General features: G+C 37.1%; 1 protein-coding gene across 2 annotated transcripts in view; it reads left to right on the top strand.

Annotated features, from left to right (window-relative positions):
• The first annotated feature begins 72 nt into the window (after nt 1-72).
• Nucleotides 73-12102, top strand: part of epc1b (enhancer of polycomb 1b) — a 37841-nt gene continuing 25811 nt past the window's right edge. The window contains exons 1-2 of one of the 2 annotated variants that reach the window (XM_028021032.1): nt 73-417; nt 4934-5020. Coding sequence is in view for 1 of the 2 variants with exons in the window: in XM_028021031.1 (XP_027876832.1) it covers nt 6546-6698 (153 nt within the window). In the remaining variant the exon portion in view is untranslated. Of the gene's footprint in view, nt 418-4933; nt 5021-6221; nt 6699-12102 lie in introns of those variants that run through there. The other variant, XM_028021031.1, reaches the window with a different exon arrangement.

Genomic DNA, 12102 nt, shown 5'->3' with positions numbered 1-12102 from the left:
CCAATCACGTTTCGTTTCAGCCCCTGTGGAGCCTCTCTACAGGTGATTGGTGGCTTCGGCTAGCCAATCAGATGGCGTGTTTCACAGCAAAGTTGTTAACCCCCAACAGTAGCACTTTGCTTTCCAGCTCCCTAGTTTCGACCAACGGAAGGAAAATACGGACTTTTACCGACTGAAAGGCGCCGTTGGACGGCCCGGATGTTGAACGGGAACCGGCCGCTTCTCACCGGTTGGTTCTGTTCGTGAAACTAAGTAGAACCAGCGGTGGCTAACGTTGACGTTAACTCCCTCTGTGGCTCGCTTGCGTCGTGTTCTCTGTCGTCTCTCCCTCGGGTTTTTCTTCTTCTTCTGGTTAAACTTGCAGAAATTTTCCCCATCTGTCCCGAAGGCTTCCACGTTTCCACACAGATCCATTCGGTGAGTATTTTCCTGCCATGTTTTTAACTCTGATGGCCAAAATAAAGAGGCCCGTCGTGATTAGTGTGTTTTCTGGCATCAGATGATTTCATACACGCAATCAAATTCCTGGCTGGTCAGCTGGATGCAATTCAACAGTAAAACTGCAAGTCCATACTCAGTTTTTCGGTTCCTAAAGCCACCAAAACCCCAAAAGATGGATCCAGATATTTTAAAAATGTATAAATACATATTGAAATAATAATATATATCCGAATGTAATTTGATTTGTTAGATTTTTCATGAGTAAACCTCAGTTGAAGGAGACAGTTAAAGGATGTCTGTTTTTTTTTATTACACCATCTTCTTTTGAGGAGCTTTTATGCTGATGGCAGGATAATCTGGAACATTTTTCTGCTGGATCATATGCAGCTTTGGGTGTGTGACTGAACAGTGCCAGGCTATCCCTGTGGTCTGCCCTGGAACTGCTCGGCCTGGATCATTCACTGCAAATATTATCTAACCAACACAAACCCATCTTCATGAAAACAGGTGGAGGATCAATCTGGCTCCACATCTGCATCTTTAAATGTCACCGTTAATTTAAACAAAACCCCAAAACCGACCAGAACTGAAGACATCTGCTCATTTAGCAGAGCTGAAAAGCTGAGTTTTCCAGGTCTTTCCTGTGATTTTCTGAACTCTTTCCCTATTGTGGGACAAACCCCACCCACATTGCACTTGTGTGTGTCAGCTGGAAGCGTGCAAGCTCTGTTTTCACTCCAAAATAATGTCTTCAATCATAAACATTTCAAATGTTTATACACCGTTTCATTTAAAACATCTGATGGCATCAAAAGACACCAAAATCACATGAGAATTCAGACAGGTAAAACATTTTAAGAGCTGAAATTAGCCCTGTCACAATAACAGATTTTGCTGGATGATAAATTGTCCCAGAAGTTATTGCGATTAACAATAATATTGTTATTTTCAGAGCATTTTAAAGTAATATAATAATAATAATGGTAAGAACACAATCTCAAAGATCAATAAACTTTAAATTCTAATGAACATTTAGCACAGGAGCTGGGAGAGATTTTAAATATTCAAAATCAATGAGCAAAACAGAAATAAAATTAATTATGAAGTCTCTGTAAACAAAATTATCCTTTTAAAAAAGTGCTAGTCAGACTGAAGACTTTCATCATCCAGTTTTTGGCAAAAAGAGACAAAAGAGAAAAACAATAAATCATACAACTGGACATTATTACATTTATTTTAATTTATCATGCAATTAATTATTTTATTACTTATTGTGGCAGGTTTAGCTGAAATATTGTGAATAACATACAACCTTTGGTGAAATTTAGAAAAATTTATTTGGAACAGTTCTGTCATTCAGCTAAAATGACTAACTTTAATCGTTTTAAACTGAAGAAATTTAACTGAATATTTTGTAATAAATTCAAAGAGTTGTAGAAGCTGATGGCAGAAAGGATCTCCTCTAGCAGTCTGTATTACAGCAGATTGAAGAAGCCTCTGACTGAAGATACTTTGTCAAAAAAACAGTTTCGCAACTCAGATTTTAAATCAGACGTCAGTAAATTTGTTCACACGATAAGACATTAAAAAAACAAACATGCTGTACCATCAACTTTTGACTACTTCCTGTCTTCTTCTTCGTGGTTTTTGCCAGTAATCACATCTGGTTGATGATCATGTGACTCATGTGATGTGAAAAATGTTTCCAATTCAGTTTTGCAAAATAAACCAATTTCAATTTGCTCAAAAAAACAACCTCATCCTAGTGCCAAAATTATTTGATGAAAAATGAGAATTTTTGCAAAATTGTTTCCATTAAGTGAATTTAAAAAAAATTAATTAAAAGAATCCTAAAATGCGTTTTAAAAGTCAGAAGTTGTCAATGCTGTGATGCATTTATATCCTGCCACAAACCAAGCCTCCTGTATACTGAAATATCTACAGGCCTATGAGCTAAAATGAAGCATGCACACCTCCAAATTGCACCCATTATTCCTCATGCTGGTCACTTAGAAACTGATGGAAGCTATAAGTCATCCAGGCTTCATTTTGAATGCAGCAGTTAGCTGTAAGGCTGTTGAAGAAAAAGCCACAGCAAACCTCTGACATTCATATTGACCTTCATGTGTTCGAGACAGACTTTAGTGTTTTTAAGTTTTTCTTCTTAAAAATAAATTTTTACTTGACGGCTTTCATGCTGCGTTCCTGTTACTCAGGAAGTGGAAACTCTGAGCTTTCTAGTTAAGAAGTTTGAATTTCAACATTGCGACGCCCATAAACATTGTTTACAATAGTTCTTAGAATCATTTTAAGCGTTACTTTCCATAAACAAACACTTTTGTTTAATTTGTCCAGTTTGAAGCTGCAGGCGGAACATGTAACATTGATTTAAAATACACCCTTACATGTTTATGTTGTAAAATAAACACGTTTTCACTTCATCTTTCTACTGTTGATTTAAGGGGCGGCCATATTGAAATGTAAAGCCAAGTTGCTCCCACTTTTCCCTTGGAAAGTCCACTTAAAGTAGATTTTTCTGACTGGAATGTCAGGATTTCCCAGTTCTGAACACAGGAATTTAGCATTAATACAGTATGAAAGTTGAATTTGTTGGGCTTCCTAATTATGGTTTTTATTTTAATTTTTTTTTGCCTTGTAATGCGTTTGCAATTGTTTTTTTTAACATTTGAATTATTGTTGTAATTTGTTATGTGGCCAAAGGCAGTTGTTCTTAGATTAATTTGATTTCATTTGAAGACTACTCGATCTGGATTATGGCTGGACAATAAATCAATAGCGGTAGTCATGTGATCAATATCAATAGAGTAGATAATGCATCTGAGAATATTTAGAATGTAGAAAATTCACTGAATGTTGATTCAGAGCCACACAGCATTCTGGGAGATGTAGGCAGAGGAAAGACTTTATCTGCTCAACCTCTTAACAGCTAGCTAAACTAGGTTGGTGGAATCAACTTACTCACTCATTCTTTGGTTACCTAGCAACTCAGTCATTCTGTGGTTACCTAGCAACAACCTGTTGAGTAACTTGCGCAGTAGCAGTTTCAGGTTTCTCCACTGTGTCTCATTACTGCCTAAAAAAACAACAAAAAAACAGCGTCCAGTGAAAACTGGACAAAAGAAGAAAAATCACACCAACAGTCTGGTTGTATCTCAGAAATTTAAAACTAAAATCTGATCTATACCCATGAACATTGACTGGTATGAAACGCTTGTATTATAAGTTTTTTAGCCATATCGTCCAGCCCTAATCTGGATTAAATTAGTTTGATCTTGGAGAAGCAAGCAGAATAGCAACAGAAACTCCCATCATCTGCATCCTGTCCATATGCTAATAAACAATTATTTTTAAGGAGTATTTCCAAAGACACCGAGAGGCTGATTTGCAACATGTGGTCTATGCGATGCATCTGGTGTTTTATTGAGAGATTCATCTCTGCTATTCATTTAATTATCATGTTTTCTGGCGAACATTTAAAACTTCAGACGTGCTGGGAAAAGAGAAGCAGCTGTCTCACTTTCTGGGTTAGAAATGTATTTTCCAGCTGAGAAACTTCTGCAGACACAAAATAACTTTTAAGAAACTTTGTCTTATAATAGGTGGGAATATTTTTGCATCATGCAGCAGGTTTGAATAAAAAGTGTCAAACTCCTGCTGGTTTCATTTACGATTGAATTAATAATTTGCTGACAAGCTGTGTAGGACAGCCGCTAATGATTATTTTAATTGATTAATCTATCAACTATTCTGTTTAATCAATTAATCGGATGAAAGTAGCCATATTCTGCTGAATTTTCACTAAACCACTTAAGACTTTTATAAAAAGATATAAATTTTCTTGCCTAATCATTTGCAGGTAAAATACTTTTAACATAACTCTTTTTGCTTGACTTTGCATCAATACAGCGTAGAGATTATTTATCAATTATTTGTTGGATTAACCAAATAATAATTGAATAGAAAAGGGTGTCTAATTGGGGTTTTTATTTTATTTACATAATTTAATCAGGTGAATCTACAACTGCCACTTAAGGAGTTCCGGGATAAACATATTTACAGATAAAGAAGTTTATTCTAGTCTTAAATGCAAAATTCAAATATTTGGCCTAAATTGCCTTTTGTACAGGAGTTAGCAGTTAATTTTTCACTAAAATAGTTGACAAATATTTCAGTAATTGATTCATCAGGATTAATTCGATTAATCGTTTCATCCCTGTAACTATGTAGCTTTACTCTGGGCAATCTGACTATTGGTAAAATTAAGTTATTTCTTTTATTTCTACACCTGAGCAGCACCAGGTGTGCTTGCACAAGCCCAACAATCACCATCAGCTGGTGTGCAGATCCGTCTTATCGGCAGCCTTACATGAGCAAACTTCTGCTAAACCTAATTTTCTCCATCAGTTTTGTCCTGACTTTTCTTTTATTTGCTTTCAGATTTTAAAATTTCAGCTCTTCTGTTTGTTTCCAGATCATCTTTGTGGAAGTTATGGGTTTAAGAATGAAAATAAAAACCTTTATTCTCTGCTTGGACCCAGGATGACCACAGCATCAACAGGTAAGGCGCTTTAGTGGAAATTTAATATTATTCTGTGAATTTTAGGAATATTACCAAATGAAGTAGGGCATCTTTTTCGAAGCAAATACTCTTAAAACTTGATCCATGTTGTGTTTTGTGCACATGCATGTCCCTGTTCTTCCAGACGGAGGCAGCATTGTGCACGCTGTGACTCTTTTTTATGTGCCAGTTAGTTGTGGCATCACTGCTGATGAGGTTCAGTGGAACTGAACAGTTTTTCCTGCTCATCCAGCAACGACTGCATCCTTGGTGTTCAATGGGTGGGATGGTAGTTAGTCATGTTTTTCTTGTTTTCACACCAAATAAAATTAAAAAAGCAATAAACAGCCTTATTTTCTAGGTGGAGTTGATTTAGTTTTGCTCAAAATTACTGCATTGCATAACTTTGAAATATGGGTTGAATAAAATATTAAGTATTATGAGTAGTTTTATCATGTATAAATTATTTTAACTGTATACTGATAGGAGGAATTAATATATCTAAATGTAAGGAATTGAGAATAAAAGTGCAAAACAAAGAGGAATTATTTCTAGAAGTGATACAGAAACCTGAATTTGTTTTTATAATAATTGAACGATCACTTACACAACTGTGTTGTTTTTCATTTTTTAATTATTTATTGTTCATATTAGTTGGATTGGTTTGGAATATTCGGTCAGTTGTGCCACTTTTTTAAACCTGGTATTTTATTTACATGTTTTGTTCATACATACGTATATTAGTAGTTTTTGTGGTTTGTGAGTTTACTGTGGTATTTATTTATGACTTTTATATATCTTTAGATATTTGTTTTTTACGTTTCGACCATGCATTTACTTTTTTATGTTCATATAAAATGGTTTAACTTTTTTATGTTTACGTCTCTTCCATCTTGGCCATTTCTTTATTACATATTTTTTGTTTTATTGTACGCTTTTTATATTTTATATTTTCTGCTGGTAATTTTTTTTGTAATCTAAAAGTTTCATTTAGACTATATTTAATATTTTTCTAGCGTTTTATCCTATTTTTGAAAATAAATTGAATCGTTTTTTATTTATTTTCATTATTCCGTATCATACTACGTATTTCGGCCATGTCTAATGTTTATTTCAATAATTGATGTGGATGTGTGGAGCGGAGTTGATTTGCAACAAATACCCCCTTCCCCCAACCCCGGCAACGCGCAAGCGCTCGGGACCGTGTGGGAATGGTCGGTCCACGAACTGGGGGTTGGACCGCTCCGAGCGAAACAGAGCAAAAGAGTTTTTAAATGTCCGCCATGTTGTCCATGGCGCACTGAACCACCGATAGGGAGCGGAGCGTCGGAAAAAAACAGTCCGAGAGAGAGCGACCGAGATCCGGGCCTTCCCCCAGCTCCGCTGGCGACGCCCTAAATACAAGCTAGAACCTTCCGAACGTTAGAGACTAACCGCACAGAAACATCAATGAAAGCTCCACTCGGTGCCGTTGTGAACATTAGGAGATCGGATAGATTTATATTGCATCTGGAATTGTGAAAAAATGAGTAAATTGTCGTTTCGGGCACGGGCGCTGGACGCTTCCAAGCCACTACCCGTCTTCCGTTGTGAGGATTTACCCGACCTACACGAATATGCATCCATTAACCGGGCTGTGCCGCAGATGCCGACGGGGATGGAGAAAGAAGAGGAATCGGTAATGTTTTAACGGTTTGAAAATGTGAAGTTTTGAGCTTTGTTTTATTTTTAAGCGATCAGAGGCGCCCCTCTTTTTTTCCTGCGCAAGCTTTCACAAAATGGCCGCCAATTTTCTCAGGAGAAACACGACGGTTTGGAGCAGTTAACGGCTCGTTCGCTAGACATGGACGGATGTTTTGGGGAAATTAAAACACAAGGAGTCTGTATTTGCTAAAATTGCCGTGTTTTACCGGTTTATTTATGCATGAGATGGGTTTCTGAGTACAAAGGGGGTCATGTGACTTGAGCAATGCCGACATTTTGTGTCTTGCGTGAGGAAGGGGGCCCTTGTGTTGGCGTAATAGCAGAGCGCTGAGGCAAGGGGGCGCTGCTGCTCTCAGATCAGTTTGCAGAAATGTCAACAATGCTGCCGTGTGTTAGCAAAAGAAGACTGTTGAGATCAGAATTGTTTATTTTCTTATTTTAGTAGAATGCAGGTTAACATTAGTGAGCTGGAATGATTTGATCAGAATTGCTATGTCTTGTTGTTGACGTCCATGTTGTTGTTTTTTGCTTTCTGTGTGATGTTTCAGCTCTTGTTTGAACGGTAAATACATTAGGAGGTGTCACCAAGCATGTGCAGCTGTCAGATATGTGTATCTCATTCACAAGAAGGGATTTCTCTTCAATGTGTTTGCACTACAAGTCACTGGGAGGACAAGCTAGTTTTACTGGGAAGCTGTGCTTTTGTATTTAGTTGGGGAAATGTTTTGGATTCATTTTTGTGTGGATGAGGTGCATTTTTCTTAAATATTTTTTTAATTCAGGACATTTCTCTACTTTGCCACACTTTTCCTTAAAATGCTGAGAAAATTGGGCTGCATCATACACTTATTTCAGTCCAGTGCATTCTTTTTTCTCCTTTGGAGCCTGTGTTTGGTGTCAGGGGTTCAGTGTGCCAGATGGCACAGAAGGCGGGCACACGGGTGACATGTGGCCCTCCGGAGGACATCAGGACAGTGTGTAGGGAGAGTACCTGTCACTTACAAAACTCTGCGCTTTTCAGCTGGAACATCTGATTGTGTAACAAATCTATTAACATAATAATTTGGGAGCAGCTAATTAATTTCTGTGTCAGATTTTATTAAGAATGTGCTTTGAATTGTAGTAGTTGTTCCTACTTCAGATTACCCTGGATATTTGTTTTGGATGGGATACATAGTTCTGTTTTTATTTTCATACATAGAGGAAAAAAAATATTTTTTGAGTTTCCACCTTTTTTCCCTATTCAATTTACTCAGACAGAATTTTTTTTTTTTAAGTTTGACATTTAGATTTTACTTTGTTTATAAAGTTTTCTCGTTGATGTGCAAATTTGCTAAAACAAGAGTTTTTAGTTTTTCTTCCCAATATTTACTCTTGTACTGTAATGACAATCACGTAAAGATTTCATTCCTTTTCGCTACAAATCCATTATTGCTTGCAGTCAGAACCTTACAAATGTAAATTAAAAAAATAAAACGACAATTACTATATTCACTAGTGAAAGCAAAGCAGAAGTTTCATTCAGTCTTATTTTGGAACGTAAACATGGTAATTGATTAATCATTGAATTAATCATTGAATTATTATAACATGTTTTCCTATATGATGCAGCCCTCATCCCTTAATTTTACACCCATAAAGAAAAAATAAAAATCCCTCTATTTAAACATCATTTTATTTTTTCTTGATAGTTGAGGTTTTTTTTATAACAAATTATTGCAGTAAGTGGCCACAACAGGACTCAAATTAGACATGGGTTACATTATTTGTAGTTTTTTGAAGACCTTCTTGTTTTTAATTTCTCTTTGAACTAGTTAACTTGTAATATGAGAGATTGTTGCTCCAGATTCAACTAAATTAATTTCTTAGACTTGCCTTTATACTTGTTTTGTGGTTAAAGTGAACATCTACAATCAGACTGCGGTCCTTATCGGTCATTTTATCAGTCGGCATCAGGATGTATCAGAACCAAAATCAATGGAAATGTGTGTAATATTAACACTTAACAATGTACAGGTAAATTCTGAGAGATGTGTGCTTATTATTATATAAATAATACATCCCAATCATCTAAACACCAAGAGTAAAAAAAAAGCAGTAGCTACAAAATGGTAGATGGGAAAGTCACCTGGTGCTGATTTAAAATACCGGTAATCAAAATTAGAAATATTAGCTGGATGGAATCCGTTCAGATGTCTCAAAAATCAGTTTTAATATTCTTTGTTTTGGTTCACGTTGATTGGAACATTGAGAAGACAAAACAAATACAACCATTTTCAAAGTAAATAACTTGTCCTGAAATATCTAAAAACTTATTAAAAACAGTCGGGGAAATGTGTAAATCTGAGCAATCTACGGACTATTTGTTTTATGTTAAAGTGTTTCAAAGTCTTTAAAAGTCTGGATGTTTTTCAAATCTGGATAAGAATAATATTTGTTCTTTTTGTCCTACACTTGATTGTCCTACTCCCACGGGTGATTTCTTGTTTTTCTTTCTCCATTTATCTCTATTAAAAAGATTCCCAGTTAACAGAATAGAAGCAGCCAAAGGAAAAATTTAGGTGTAGCAGCAGCATCAGGTGTAAAGGTTAACAAAAAACAAGTTCTTGGTTGTAAAAACAATGTTGTAACAACAATAGTAGTAGTAGTAATATACTGTACAAGACTATAACAGAAAACACTGTGCAGTTATTACAAGTAAAAACGTCCTCGGTTGAAGTTGAAAATGTTGGCCTTTCTGTTTTGCTTACTGTCTGCACTATTTTGTCCTGCTGTTTGCAGCTTAAGTATTTACAAATCTTCATCACCTGACGGTTATCTCTGCAACTTTATATTGATATCTGGCGTTCAAATGAAACAAAATTGGTTGAAAATTTACATATCTGGGAGAAAAAGATGCATTAAAACCCTGGAACAAGAAAAATGGAAGTGCAGTTTTCTTTTCAGAAAAGATGAGTTGGTATTTTTGGTTAAATATCAAACGGGTTCATTTGAGCTTGTGGTTCTATTTTTTTAAGCATTATTCCTTGGTCTGATTCAGCTAAATGTTTAACGTAGAATTAACCCCTTGCAAAACTAAACTGTTTTATTTAAAGATTTTTTTTTTTTTGAGTTTGTCTTTAAGTTGTCCTGAGTAGCCCTGTTGCATTAAGCAATTAATCGCATGATCATTTAAAACAAGCTCAGTTTCCATTTGCATTATCGGTTTTTCTTTTCTCTCTTTCTACCAAAATTGAATGACAAAAGTCTACAGTCTGGTGCTTTGGTCTCGAGCCATTTTAAAAAAAAATTTAATTTATGTTTGAAGGACAATTTCATTTAGAGATTTCATAGTTAATTTTATTTGTTTTATTTTGTTTTGGATATTTAAAATTCCATGTTCCAGGGTTAATTGTTTATCAGAAATTTAAGGTTTATTGGTCTCTGAGAATGTTTCTTGCATCGTTATCCCATTACTGTTGTCGTAGTTGAAAATGCTCAAAACAACAATATTATCGTTTATCGCAATGTCCTGGACAATTTATCGTTCATCAAAAGTTATCATGACAGATCTATTTCTCTCATTCAGTGATGTTTATAGTAAAATTAACCAGGCGGGTCGAAACATTTTGGTCTTAATCCATTTCATTTGAACCTTTTATTATTATTTTGAGTTTGTCTCTTGCTCGTCCTGAGGTCTTTTATTGTTTGGTTTTGAGGTTGTTCTAGTTACTTGCGTCTCCTAACCGACTTGGTGTTAAGTGGTCTGCACACTTCCTGTTTCTCAGCCAATAGAAAGCTTTTATCGTCCGCGTATCGTTGAATCAGTTTCCATAAACCCTCCTCTCCCTTTCTGGGCCGGCGTTGTGGTGGAACCACGTGTGCGTTTGTAGCTTCCAGGCGGCGTGTTGTTTTGCGGCGCTGGGTTCCCAGCAGCAGCACGTGCGGCCTGTTTGTTTTGGGTCAGCCACTTTGTCTTGTATTTACGTTAGGTTGAGAGTGAGGTCAGCGTCTGCAGGCCTGCTGGGAAACCCACGGGCGTCTGCTGTGTTTGCCTCGCTGCCAAACACAGAAACATGCTGGCTGGCTCCCAGCTCCTCGCTGCGTGACCTCACTGGGAAGGGGTGGATCACCTGTCCAAAGTATCTGCTATTCATTCAAACTGTCGGCCATTTTCATTCATCTTTCATCCATAGCTTAAATGAAAGCTTTCATTCCTGCTCAGTGCCTTGAACAGTTTCTGTGCTCAAGCATTATTCCCCCCCCCCACCCAACTGAGGAGCGGTTTACTCTCCCTGTGGAAGAGACTCAAAGGGGGATGGCGGCGTTGGCTTGCTCAGCATTTCTGGTGGTGATTGATGGCGCTCATTTTAGGAGCTATATTTGAACTCCTGCGTGTGAGACAGCAGGACTGTTGGCGAGCTGATACACCTCAGTGTATTTATCATCGGCCCACAGACGGAAAGTAAACAAACATGTTTTTTGATGAGGTTTGGCTGCCGGTGGGTTTGGGTTTATGAAATTAGGAGAGGAAGAAGCTGATGGGTTGGGTGTCGACTGGAGGGAATTAGGATGGGAATATTAAAGTTATGCAATAGCATGAGCATGGATGTTACAGCAGAAAACATGTTTTTCTCAGTCTTTTTGTCTCTCCTCTCCTCCCTTTCCCTGTGATGTCCACATTAGTCTTGCTAAGTTTTATTTAGCGTTTCCTTCACTAAGGATCTAAATCTGGTGTGGGAATCAAAAATGACGGAAATCCATACAGCTGGCTAAATACCTTAGCCAGCTGTTCCTATTGCCCAGAGATTGGAACCAACTAATTTTGTCTCGTTTGACTCTGATCTGTGATTAAATACTGAAAGCTCAGATTTCTTCCTGCTAATCAGCTGCATTAAAACCGAATTCCTACTGTTCTGCATCACCGGGCAGCATGTACATTGATGCACCTTGGCTACGTTCACACCGCAGGTCAAAAGGTCAAGTCCCTTTTAAATTATTACCATTATTATTGCTGAGATCCGGTTTTGGTTGTTCATACTACTGAATTCAACCACAGTCAGACGTCTGAACATTTAACCCTAAAGGTAACGCATTTGCAGAAGAACATAGCCGTCTCACAGCAGCACACCGTTTAAAGCATCACTATTTGACCTTAGCAAAAATATTTATGCATTTATTAAAACTGTCATGAGACAGATCTGTGAAAAAAATCTGTCTCCGCTGCCTCCCAGTGTTCCTACTGCCATCTGCAGAAATGAGCCGCTCTGTTTAGAAATAGATAGAGCAAAGGAGAGGGTCAAAGCGCTATCAATCAGGCTAGTGTACGTGCTGCTAAGCACCTTGGCATTGCAGGAAAACTGCTAATCCGCCATAATCAGTGGCTATGCTAGTTAGCC

Source organism: Xiphophorus couchianus, chromosome 6 (genome assembly GCF_001444195.1).
Source record: "Xiphophorus couchianus chromosome 6, X_couchianus-1.0, whole genome shotgun sequence".
In the NCBI taxonomy this organism is placed as follows: domain Eukaryota; kingdom Metazoa; phylum Chordata; class Actinopteri; order Cyprinodontiformes; family Poeciliidae; genus Xiphophorus; species Xiphophorus couchianus.
This window is presented reverse-complemented; position numbering and strand designations above follow the sequence as displayed.